The 13536-nt window shown below is 38.5% G+C and overlaps 1 protein-coding gene across 1 annotated transcript in view; it reads right to left on the bottom strand.

Moving 5' to 3' along the window:
- CCDC170 (coiled-coil domain containing 170) overlaps positions 1 to 13536 on the bottom strand; it is a 58852-nt gene that overhangs the window by 17690 nt on the left and 27626 nt on the right. The window contains exons 5-6 of the mRNA XM_083348745.1: positions 13026 to 13211; positions 4405 to 4710 (exon numbers count right to left, since the gene is read on the bottom strand). Coding sequence (XP_083204871.1) covers positions 4405 to 4710; positions 13026 to 13211 — 492 coding nt within the window. The remainder of the gene's footprint in view (positions 1 to 4404; positions 4711 to 13025; positions 13212 to 13536) is intronic.

Here is a 13536-nt window from a genome sequence, read left to right as displayed (position 1 = left end):
TGTATTCTCCTTTTGCAAACAACCAGGAAAAAGTAAGTCTTGCAAGATGCTGAAGCACAGCCAGACACATGAAATAATTTAATAACAATACGTTTTTATACACAATGATATATAATGGACATGTATATGGTGCGTATGTGTTTGTGTGTGTGTACACACACCACATATGACTATTTCTGTGTGTTAAAAAATCCATACATGGTTTTCCTGCCTGCTTTTCTAGATTCAGTAAGCCAGGAGTTCAGTAAGGCAGAGCTCACTAAATTGGTGAATACATCCAAACTAACAGCGTAGAACACAATGTTCTTTCCTCCTGAGGAATAATAGTACAACATGCTGAAGCCCCTTCTGCTGTTGTATATAATAGTCTGAGTTCTTCAACAAAAATACCATATACAATTGTATATGGTATCCCAACATCTCACTTAGCCACTTCTGAATATTCTTCTTCTTATTGGGGATAAGACCACGAAATATAAACAGAACTGCGTGGTACCTGTTGTTACATATAACCACTGCTGCAAGATTGGCGTGGGTCCAATATTGGAAGATGGATGTTAGCCCACCCGACCAAATAGTAATTCAGAAAATAATGAAATGTGCGGAATCAGATCGGCTCACTATGATGTTAAGGGGACGAGGGGACACAGATTATTATTTGTCTTGGAGTCAATGGTACAATTGGATGTCAAAAAGAGCTATTAGTTGAACGTTATTACTTGTTATATGCAATAATTTTTCCTTTCTTGGTGGTTGCTTTCCTATATGTAATGGGACAACCTTATTTCCTCCTCACAATGTGATATAAACCGCTATTGACTTAATGTTTGCTTGATACACAAATAAACAAAAAATTAAACAAAAAATAGTCTGAGTTCCTGAGCTCCAAATTCAAGCTTTCCAGAGGCTAAAGTGAAGACTTCCTTGCTGGTGGACATCATTCTGGAACAATGTGAATAGGACGTTCATCTTTTTCAAATCTATTCTGTGCTAGGAATGTGTCGCAGATTTTCAGCAAATGCATTTGACTTTTTTTTCCACCTTTGGTTTTATGAAAAACTGCAATTTCCTTTGGCCTGTTATAGTACTCTTAAACATTTCTGCTAAATGTACTCAGGTACAGGTGGAGCACTTAAACCCCATTGTCAATCCTAGCAATGTGCTCTTCTTTCACTAATGAAGCCTCAAATCCTCTTTCTGTTGTAACCAAGGCATCCATTCTTCTTCCCATGGGGATGTCACCTCGATGTGTTTTCTTTCTATAATATGATGTCAAGTGTGTATCAGTGTAGAGGGATTGCATAAGCAGCTTGCTGAATTTGAAAGGTTCCATAAGTTTTATCATCCTTTACATTTCTAACAATACTCTTCGTCACAAGCGGTAGCATAACTAGGACATTTGGTATGATTATTTTTCATCTTTCTGCTATAGGCTGCTTAGAGCCATATGGAGAGGAGTGGCATAAAAATGTCAGAAATGAAGAGAGAATGCTGAAAGCTTTTACAACATTTCCGCTTTACCCTGATCCTGTCCATATGTGCTTGGACTGTAACTCCCAGGATTCTGGTTGGGAATTGTGGGAGTTAAGAGTCCCAAGACAGGCAGCCAGAAGCAGGTTGGCGTAAAAGTATTTCTGCCTCTCTCTCCCAACCATACATGTGTATTCCTCTGCCTTTGGGAGTATTTTCAGGACTATTCAGGAAATAGCTGTGGTATTGCAGCATAGACAATTGAGCCAGCTCATTGCAATAAATCACAGAGGCAACTGTTTACTAAACATCAAGCACTCAACTTTATATCCTGAAAGTTTAGTGGGCCTTTTTACTGCACTAATAGCTATACTCAGTTTCCTGACCACAAGCTTGGATTATTCAATTGGAAATTTACTTGTTAAGGAATTTTTTTAAAAAGGATTTTATAGCACTTTTGGATTATCCAAAGTTACTTAAACTACAATTGGGTCATCATACAGAAAACCAAGAAATTTAAAACGTGTCCATGAGCAACCTCTACTGGATCTGTGACATAATGTACCCTCAATGCAGAGGAAACTAGACTGTATTGAAGGGCATTTGAGGCATCTTGCAATAGGCCTTGACTTATGACCACCATTGAGTCCAAAATTTCTGTTGCTAAGTGAGACATTTGTTAAGTGAGTTTTGCCCCATTTTATGACAGTTCTTGCCACAGTTGTTAAGTTGTTGTTAAGTGAATCCCAGCAGTTGTTGAGTTAGTAACATAGTTGTTAAGTGAATCTGGCTTCCCCATTGATTTTGCTTGTCAAAAGATTGCAGAAAAGGATCGTATGACCCCAGGGCACGGCCACTGTCATAAATATAAGCCAGTTGCTAAGCATCTGAGTTTTGATCACATGACCATGAGGGTGCTGCAACGGTCATAAGTCACTTTTTTCAATGCAATTGTAACCTCAAACGGTCACTAAATGAACTGTTGTAAGTCGAGGACTATCTGTACTAATTTTGCCTGCAAAGAAATCTAATCCAAGCAAATGCATTTATAAAAAGACTGTGTCAACAAATGTGGAGCTGGATTTATTATCCCAGGGGTATCTCAACAGTTGATTAATAAATATCTGCAAGAGATATTTAAATCAGGCCTGTTGTTTGCCATTGCTACTTACTCATAGGATATTAATGTTCAAGCAGAATATTTGACCAGAGTGGCTGGAAATCTGTTGGGTTATAGCCCCAGTACATATGACTGTACTAGATTAAAGCTGTTTATTATATACCAAAGGGCTCTATTTTATTCTCAGGCGGTTTAAAATCTGACCCTGAAAGAAGGGTCGGTTTGCTGGTGAGCACTATCACCCAGATTATTTTTCCTTTTCTTCAGAATTAGGTAAGACTACCTTAATGCTGAATCAATCATCTTCTAGAGTTGATCATGAAGTAGAAGACTTATAAAGTATACAATCCAACTAAGATAAAATGGTGCCTTCGGAAAGGATGATCTTCACCCTTTGTTAAAAGGTCCAGTTTCTCACTGCTAGACCTGGCTTTAAGTTTAGATCAGAGGTCTTCAAACTTGGCCCTTTTATGACTTGTGGACTTCAACTCCCAGAATTCCTCAGCCAGCATGCCTGGCTAAGGAATTCTGGGAGTTGAAGTCCACAAGTCATAAAAGGGTCAAGTTTGAAGACCCCTAGTTTAGAGGCTCCAACAGCTCCTATTCTACCATTTATTACCAGAGGAAAAGATAATAAAAGGCTTTCCCTCAAATTATATTACCTCTGGATAGTGAAGGTGGTTTTAAGAGTTAACATTAATAAACATTAGAAGGGGATGGGAGGAATGCACGGCCGCAAACATTGCTGCTCAAAAGCATGAACACTCAATTCATGTTTTATTTCCTTTTTCCTTCCTTCTTCCACCTCATATTTTTTAATCAACTGTTTTTTATTCTTACTCTTTTTGCCGAAAGGCAAGGAGGGAAGAAAATGTTGCATACATTTGTATTTGCACACTTCTGAGCGTTGGAATGATGTAATTTTGTTAATATAAGCGAGGAGAGGAATTTTCCTTGCATTTTAGAGATGGCGTTTTTTACAGGCAATTAGTATTAATCAGTAGTTACTGATTGATTATCAGTAAGTTGGGCCTGTGTTGGTGAATGATAATGATTAATCTAGAAGTTTATTTAGAGAGAGAAATTGCCTTAAATTCGGGGCATTCTTTCTTTCATGTAAATACAATAAAGTCCGAGATATGAACAGTCAAGCTGAAAAGCGGTTGGGAGTGGGGCAAACTAAACAACACCAACTAAGATGGGGGATGGAGGTGGCAATGTCGCCTTAAGCCAAAAAGAAAAAAAGGGGGGGGAAGAATCGCAATATATTTATTGTAATATGAAAATCCTGTAGCAATGACAGTTAAATTACTAACCGGGACTGAACAGTGTACAATACACAACAAATGATCACCTTTCCGTTGCCCTTTGTTTGTAATGATTTTAAGGATGGGATTATAGGTATGGGTCTCTAGGGATTCTTTCCCCCCATTTTATTCCTAGATTTTATTCTGCTTTATTCTGCTGTTCAAAGTGGGCAGGATATAATGTAAAATAAATAAATAAATGTCACCATGCGGTCCTTTTTAACAGACTGCAATTTAAAGATGTGCTTTGCTTTAATAGGTTCTCCTTTTTTTCCCCTTGTGATTTCTCCTGCAATCATTAGATACAGAGCAACTGCTATATAAACTGTTATATCAAAATAAAACAAAGGCATGTCTTGGCAGTTTAGATTACAATTGCATCAAATGTCATTCTGTCACCACTTACAGTCAGACAATCCTACCAATTCGTGGATTAATTTGAAGTGAACTAAAATAAAATCTATAGACAGGAATAAACTAAGGCCACTGAAGAAAAATAAGACATACTCTTTTTTTGTTCTCCTCTCTGTGGCACAACTCTCGGATTTTTTCCACAATGTCTTCCTTAGATGGAGTCGCCACAATGGGATTACATCCTAGCAAAGTCCCCATTTTGTCTTTGAATTCATGGTGCAGCTTTTTTTCTTCCCTGGCCTGCTCTAGACAAGTTCTCAGCTCCGATTCTTTTTCATCGCAGTGGACCTTTAGTTGGCTCAATTCTTCCCAAGCCTGTTGGCTGGCTGCCAGTCTGTCTTGGAGGCTTCTGATCTCCTCCTCAAGATTCTGCTTAGCTCCTGCAATGTTTCTTAGGTCCTAAAATAAAAAAAAACAATAATAATATTTACAGAGGAAAACAATGGTTATTTCACAACACATTTCCAGGAGAATAACAGATACCCAATGTGCACTATTAGTAAAACTTGCTTTCAAGAGATGCATGGATAGTTTCTGCTGAAAGAAAAAATATGAATCCAGAGATTTGGAACAATCACCTCAGTAAGTGCCAATGGGTAAACCTTCAAAGTCCTGCCATTGACTTTTGCCATGATTTTCTTTCAATATAATGTAGGCTGGACCCAAATAATTTGATAAGTACAAAAGACCTTTTATTTATGGAAGGTCATTGTGGATCCAAGCCGCCAATGATTCAGCATCAGCAAAGGAATAGGGGGAACTTTTGATTTGTTTCTTGCCATACTGAATAAAGTCAATCCACCCAAACCACAAGGCTGAAGGCGCTACTTTTTAATTCCCGCCAAAGTCTTCACATTAATTTAACTCCCCGAAAGACATTAATTGGGGCAAATGATGCAAACCCTGACATTTGTAGAATGTCACCATTATGCAAACTGGTGTGAAAGGTGTCATTTGCTTTATTTGTTATACAAATGAATTACTAATACAATTTAGTACTAATATGATTTAGTACTAATTACTAAATAATTTATCTTAGACTTAACAAACATTCAGGATTATTAGATAACTTTGAATGATATGTTAAATGAAGGTTTTTACTGTAGTGAATTTAATTCACTTAGATGGCTGCCCATCTATCCATAGTTATTCTGGATAGTTAACAACAGGTAAAAACACAGCTGATAACTAAAATAAAATACATAACTGGCAGCAAAGTAAAAAAGAAATCAAACTACAATTAACACAACCATTTTACAAGCTCTGACTGACAGATACAGCCAGGGTGGGGGCTAATCTGATCTCAGGAAGGGATGATGCTCCATAGGGCAAGGTCAAAGACAGACATGGCTCTCTTCTTGGATCCCTCCAGATGACCTTCCTTAAATGATGGGGCCCATAATATGCCTCTTCTGCCAGATCTAATGATATGAATAGAAACAATTGGTCTAAAGCACTCTTGGACTTTTAATGGCTCTTCATATGTAAGCTTGAATATAAGTGTTATATGCAAAATGTTTAAAATGACCTGTTTACCTGCTAGTCCACAAACACTTTGGATTAAATTGTATAAAATATATATTGGATTATGGCTTGTTGAAAAGAAAATGTTGGGAACAACTGTTGTGGAACAGAAGCTAGAGACTTTTGATTTTGATTGTTTTGTCTCTGCCTGTGTGTGTGTCTGTGTGTGTGTGTGTCTGTGTTTGTGTGTTTTAGGAGAGCACTACTTTCAAAAGCCAAAATGACATTTGAGCTGTGAAGGATCAGAATTATTTATGTAATTGTGCCCATGTTAAATGCAGGTTGTTGTTTAAAAAAAAACAGTTAAATACATAGTTGTCACCATTCAAACCTATTCTAATTGGGGCCATCACATCCAATATTATCTGCTTTTCTGCATTTTGGCATGCTTCCATTTAATTTAATTTAATTTCCCTGGTACTTTTCTTAAAAAGATTTGGCAGGAAGGGGAAAATTACTCTAGTGACAAGAAATAAATTATAGTTCTTATGGAAATTAAGGAAACATTTTCGGATTGCAGTATTATTTCAATAAACGTTTCCTCTTTTTGTCACAGGCAAGTACAACATTGCTTCCCCGCTCTATAAACTATAGCAACTGCTATCTTATTTTTTGGGGGGAAATGTTCTGTATTGATACCACACCCAATATGGTAGGATCCAGAAAGGGGAAAATATGCTATTAGTAAGAACTAAAGTACCTATCAGTCTACATTATTTAAAACCTGAATTATTACAACATTTGAAGAACTTTCAAAAAACTGACGGGATCTCAAAGTGGCTTTTGAGGAAGGGATGTGATTATTGTAAGTATGTTGCTTATCTCAAGAGAAATAAATAACTGACTGAATAATAAAGAGAAAGATAGCCAACCCAGAGACCAAATTAAACATCCATTTGGCTTTTCTTTTTTTCCAAAGCATGATTTATTATTATAACAGTATAATGAGGTGGCAGAATTATTCCCTACATTTTGCTAACTCACTCTTGTCTGCATGGAGGATATTTCCCCTGTGTTTGCAGGTATTTGTTAAATCTATATTCCATATTTCTTCTTAGTGCTTAAGGCAACTTCCATGGGAAACGACACTCATTTTATTCCCACAACAGCAATGCTGCATGAGGTAGACAGGTGTCAGGCACGAAGACCCACATGAGAAGGTCGAACTAAACAGATTTATTGCTACTTATGCCTATGCACAGGAATCTTTTCAAGGAATGGTTAGCACTTGCTTGGAAATTCGATAAGGGTCAACAGAATTCAAGGGCAAGGTGGATTTAATCTACTTGTGGCTACACAGGAATTCTAGGTTGCTGCTCCCTCTTTTAAGTCTGCCCCAAGGTTCTGCTACTTCTTGGGCAGAGACAGAATAATTGGCCCAAAGTCATATCAAATTTCCATAGTTCCATGAGTTTAAACTTGAGGCCAAATACAACTTCCTCACACAGGAACTATCTTCCTTCCTTTACTGAAGACTTTGTGGTGTGTGTGTGTTTTCTGAATAAATCCAGGCAATGTTAAACTCATGCACTCTTATGCAGATTTCCAGAAGTTCTTTTTGCATGCTCTTTCACTCTGCATCTCCATGAACCTGGATATTACTGCATCAGATCTAAAAAAGTGGTTACCAGTCCATGCATAGTTGCTAAAGTGTAACATTACTTTAAACAAAATAGAATAAAAATAAAATAAATCTCGTAAGTGAGCTGAACAGACTGAACTGGAAAGAAAATATAGGAGAAATATAGAAAGAACAGGATCTTTCTGTATGAAGCTAGCCTGCTTTTATTTTTAGAAACAGCAGATTCCATAAAAACAGTACGGCAGATAAGCACAAAAGTGTCTTGCTCCAAATAAATGGGCAAAAGAGAAGCAGCTAAATCCCATAGTTAGGCTCTTCTCACAATCTTGTGTTTAGGAGCTTCTTGATTGGATATATATGTTAAAGAAATTGATCATCTGAAAAATATTATTTTTAGAATTAAAATGCATTGAGGGAGCTGGTTGGCATGCTTTTTAATTTGAAATACTTAAGGCAAACAGAGTGATTACAAACAGCCAGCATGGATTTAATGACGGTGAACTATGCATTCCAGAATATGCTGGTTTTCTTCTTTGATAAAGCATTACAACATAGTTCTTGGCATTGTAATTTGAAGAACTTACAAAGGGGAAATTAATTAAGGAGCAACATGATAAAACTGAAAGAAATACCCTTTGAAGCTGAAGGAGTTTTATGTTTATTGCACAGATAAATGTTTTTTCAAACATTTTAAAACTTTGCAAGAAAAAAAGCAGCAAAACTAATGCATCAGACCAACAGGGGAGTTAAACAGAAGACCTGATTAAAAAATGGAAAATAATAATAATAATAATAATAATAATAATAATAATAATAATAATAATAATAATAATAATAATAAAAAAATAAGAAGAAAAAGAAGAAGAAGAAGAAGAAGAAGAAGAAGAAGAAGAAGAAGAAGAAGAAGAAGAAGAAGAAGAAGAAGAAGAAGAAGAAGAAGAAGAAGAAGAAGTTGTAAGGGACCTTGGAGGTCATCTACTCCAACCCCCTGCCCAGGCAGGAAACCCTATACTATTTCAGGTAAATGGCTGTCCAGTCTCTTCTTAAAAACTTCCAGTGTTGGAGCATTCACCACTTCTGGAGGCAGGTTGTTCAACTGGTTAATTGTTCTCACTGTCAGAAAGTTTCTCCTTAGTTCTAGGTTGCTTCTCTCCTTGACTAGTTTCCATCCATTGCTTCTTGTCCTGCTTTCAGGTGCTTTGGAGAATAGCTTGGCTCCCTCTTCTTTGTGGCAGCCCCTGAGATATTGGAACACTGCTATCATGTCACCCCTCACTCTTCTCTTCGTTAAACTACACATACCCAATTCCAGCAACCTTTCCCTGTATGTTTTAGCCTCCAGTCCCCCAATCATCTTTGTTGCTCTTCTCTGTATCCTTTCTAGAGTCTCGACATCTTTTTTACATCGTGGTGACCAAAACTGGAGGCAGTATTCCAGGTGTGGCCTTACCAAGGCATTGTAAAGTGGTATTAATACTTCACATGATCTTGATTCTATCCCTCTGTAATGCAGCCTAGCACTGTGTTGGCTTTTTTGGCAGCTGCAGCACACTGCTGGCTCATATTGAAGTGATTGTCTACTAGGACTCCGAGATCCCTCTCACAGTTACTACTATTGAGCAAGGTACCACCTATACTATACCTGTGCATTTGATTTTTCCTGCTTAAATGTAGAACCTTACTTTTTTCACCATTGAATTTCATTTTGTTAGATAGCGCCCAGTGTTCGAGTCTGTCCAGATCCTCCTGTATTTTAAGCCTATCTTCTGGAGTATTGGCTATTCCTGCCAGCTTGGTGTTGTCTGCAAATTTGATGAGTTCTAAAACACCGAAATAATATAAGAATTCTAATTCTAATTCTATCTGTTTTGTAGATGAAGAAATCCTTAGCATCTTTATAAAAAAGTTGAGTTGATTGGCCCATAAATCTGAGCACTGTTGTATCTTCTTTACTGAACTGATTGGAGGACTATTGGAACACTCACTGTGCTACTTTGCAAATCACGCTGTGAATAAAGTCTCACATTTTTTTTCTGACTTGGATGCTAAAATCGATAAAAAGCCAATAGAAATGTCACTTGCAACCCTGTGTCTCATTATTAAAGATGTTTTCAAGTGTCTATAAGTTTCAGATATGGACAGAATTCTTCCAGCTACCAGATCTATTACATGTACAATGTTAATTATGTACAAAGTGCATTACTTGCTTAAAAATGATAGTCTTCTACCACAGGCTAGCTTTGTTGTTATAAGATGTAGTTGTGACATCAGTCAGCATTTTGAGACATAATAAAAACATAAAAGTGTCTTTTGAAAGCAATCCTTTGGGGGGAAATGTTCTCTGTTTATATAATATATAAGAATTCCAAACTCTTATATATCAATAACAACCAAAAAAAATCAAAAATCAACAAATCAACAAATGTAAAATCAGTATAACAAATCATAACTGTATATTGATAGCTCACACTGGAAATAAATATTCCCCAACACAATAGAACAGGCTCAGTTATCACCCCAGCCCGACTAATCTAACACAGTTTACCAAGTCATATCATTTCTGTCCACAAAAACATACATTTTTATCTTATAACAAAACAGAAAGCACAGTTCATCAATAAGCAAATTTATTTATTTATCAATGGGACTTATATCCTGCCCTATCTCCCGAGGGACTCAGGGCGGCTAACAACAACAAAGATTAAAGGTCTCTGTACAGTAAATTAAAATTAAAAATTGAAATAAATTAAAGATTAGAGTTAAAATTGTAAACATAATTAAAATCCCTGTCAGTCCAGGTCAGCCAGGTGGAAAAGGAGTGTTTTGAGGCCGTGGTGAAAGGACTGGAGATCTTGGGGGCTGGCGCTCCCACAGAGAAGGCTCTTCCCCTGGGGGTCGCAAGCCGACATTGTCTAGCCGATGGTACCCTGAGGAGGCCTTCTCTGTGTGAGCGTACTGGGTGATGGGAATTCATTCCCGGAAGCAGATGGTCCTGCAAGTATCCCGGGCCTAAGTCATGTAGGGCTTTAAAGGTAAGTACCAGCACCTTAAATCTCACCCAGAGGGCAACCGGTAGCCAATGCAGCTCACGCAGGAGGGGTGTAATATGGGAGTATTGGGGTGCTCCCATCACTACCCGTGCAGCTGCACTCTGCACCAGCTGAAGCCTCCGGGTGGTCTTCAAGGGCAGCCCCATGTAGAGAGCATTGCAGTAGTCTATACAGGAGGTAACGAGTGCGTGGGTGACTGTGCGTAGGGCATCTCAGTTCAGAAAGGGGCGCAACTGGTGTACCAGGCGAATCTGGGCAAATGCCCCCCTAGCCACGACTCCAATATGATCTTCAAAACTGAGTCGTGAATCCAGGAGGACGCCCAGGTTGCGTGCTCTATCAATGGGAGGTAACATCTCTCCTCCTATAATCAAAGATGGAAGCTCTTGGACTAAACGAGATGTCAGTACGTAAAGCCACTCAGTCTTGGCCGGGTTGAGCCGGAGCCTGTTCTTTCCCATCCAAATCTGTACCGCTTCCAGGCAACGGGACATCACATCGAGGGCATCACTGGGTTGGTTCGGGGTGGAGATGAAAAGCTGGGTATCATCAGCATATTGATGATACCTCACCCCGAAGCCACGGATGATCTCTCCCAGCGGCTTCATATAGATGTTGAAAAGGAGGGGCGAGAGCACCGATCCCTGAGGCATCTGTTTAAGTTTCCAATGCCTCATAAAAGGTTAATGGCAAAAACAAAATAAAACAAAATGTTCACGTTTGTAGTAAAGTCACTGCCGTATTTTCCACTGTGGTTTTAGCCATCTGGCGCCCAGACACACTTGTCAGACGGTGTATATGTACAAAACCTATAGTCCAAAAGGCCACACTTTAAAAGAATTCTTAAGTGCTCGATAGTTCCTGTAAACAGAGGTATCAACTATCCCGATCACTTTTCAGGACTTGTGCTGAAAAGCAAAATTAAAAGAAGAGAAAGCCTTTTCTACCCCTGCTCTAGTATCGACACAGCAGCATCAATCCAAATCCAACTATCAGGAAGAGGATTCCATGAATGAAAGAATTAGCAACCTTGCCTCCCCAAAAGGAAAGGTATCTTTGAGTTCTTTAGGTTTAATTTCCAATACTTTACACATTTCTGCACTCCGTTGAGTTCAGATGAGATTTTAAAGGCTTTGGCAAAATCTAAATTTGTTGGGACGTTCAGCTCCTACAGAAGCTCCATCTTAACCAAAGATAAAAGTATCAAGGTTTTATTAACAATCCTTTGATTGGTGCCTTGACTTTGCTATGGACAAAACTTTTTAAAAACTGGTACAGTATGTGACTCCAACCTTTGGGGGGGGGAAGTCCTGCAGGGAAATGTCACCCCAGAGGCTACCTTGCAATCCAGTGCAGCCATCATTTTTCGGTCTCAATGAGAATATCAACCTCCTGGAAGACCTCTGGCTAGGTTTTTCATAAGGTCAATATTCCCATATACAAACAACAAAAATCAGGATAGTTAGGCAGTGTCCATGAAATACCTAGTCCCTCTGGCAATGTTAGCAAGAATGGCCATGGAGGCACAGACTCCAACCTTGAGTGCTGCCTTCACAGCCTACCTTTACAGTGCCTGAAAATGGGGCTGGGTGGTGTTGCTGCTTACACACATTATAACATGGAAAGGTTCCAGGCAGTGGTTGGATAGGAGGAAACCATGCAGTGAGCCACCTGGAGTGCAGCAGATTGCCATCTTCTGAAGGATCCTCCATGGGACTTACCTGTATATGTCAGCTTGCTGTGTCTTCTGTTGGCTCAAGGTGGAAATTATTATACTAAAACATCCTTAGTCCAACAGTAGCCTTCTTCAGCAGAAGGCCAACCATGAGATGGAGGTTTTATTATGAGGATACATCTTCAATGAAACACTGAGTGTTTTGCACATATGAATGAACCTATTATATGTGATTTTATTTATTTATTTACACTACTTTGAGGTCAGAGTTGCCTCCAACTTCCAGTGCTTTTACTGAACAGTCTGGATTTGTAATTTTACAAATTCAACTGCAGAAAGAATTGACAGCATAGGATAGACATTTCAGAGAATTTGGGAAAAACTTTTCGTGTGAATGCCAAATTAGATACCCAGTTGGACTTCAGCACCCTGGATCCCTTGTCTCCGAGCACAAGGGATTGGATGGTTGGATCTGAGGGGAGCTAAAATGTAAAATGTCAGGAGGACATCAATTTGTCTAACTTTGGCTTAAAAACTGTCTACCGTTAACCGTCCCCCAATACTGAAAAGCAGCTATCTGATGGATGACGCAAAGAAAAGAAAAAAAAATGCGAGTTAAAGTTGATCCACATCACCAATGCTGTAGTCCCAATTTGAATAAGAGACTCCTGTACACTTCTGAAAATGAAAAAGGGAAAAAAAAGATAGTTCTGATCCCAGATCTCAAGTACTCCTATCTAGGCAAGACCTCAGAAAACATTTTGGAATAGACTTTACAGGGAATTCACACCCACTGTTATGCAGACTGAATGCAGAAACAATTAAACAACACTTCACGTATAAAGAAAGCCCTAAAGTCATAAACATGCACTAAAAGACATACATCACTTAGCTTTTCCATGTCTTGAGAGCAAGCTGCTGCCTTCTTTTGCTCCTTGTTCACTTCTGAGACAAGCCTCATGATGGTTTCTCTGTTGGCTTTCAGTTCCATCTCATGAACTGTTACGGTCTCTCTAAAGGTATCTATTTGTCCTTTGAGCGTGTCGTTTTCTTTACGCATTCCACGGATCTGGAAGCACCAAAGTGAGATATGGTGTTCAAATGGGTAATTTAATGTTGTTTTCAGTGTCACTAAAGCATCAAGTTAAATAGTTTTGCTTCGTCATATTTCAGTTGTACCGTTAAGAGGGAGACTTGAAATTGAGCATTTTAGTGTCTGCACTGTCCTCTCTGGCCACATGTTAATACTTTCACCTTGATAATAGAATTTAATCTAGACTTCCTTATATAGAGATGCAGGAGAATCCCCATTAGTTTATAAAATAGATGCTTTGCTTGCTATTAGGACCTGGGGAATCATCTTCACTTGCATTTATGTTGCTGTTGCAAATTGA

The sequence above is a fragment of the Vipera ursinii genome, assembly GCF_947247035.1.
Source record: "Vipera ursinii genome assembly, chromosome: 1".
In the NCBI taxonomy this organism is placed as follows: Eukaryota; Metazoa; Chordata; class Lepidosauria; order Squamata; family Viperidae; genus Vipera; species Vipera ursinii.
This window is presented reverse-complemented; position numbering and strand designations above follow the sequence as displayed.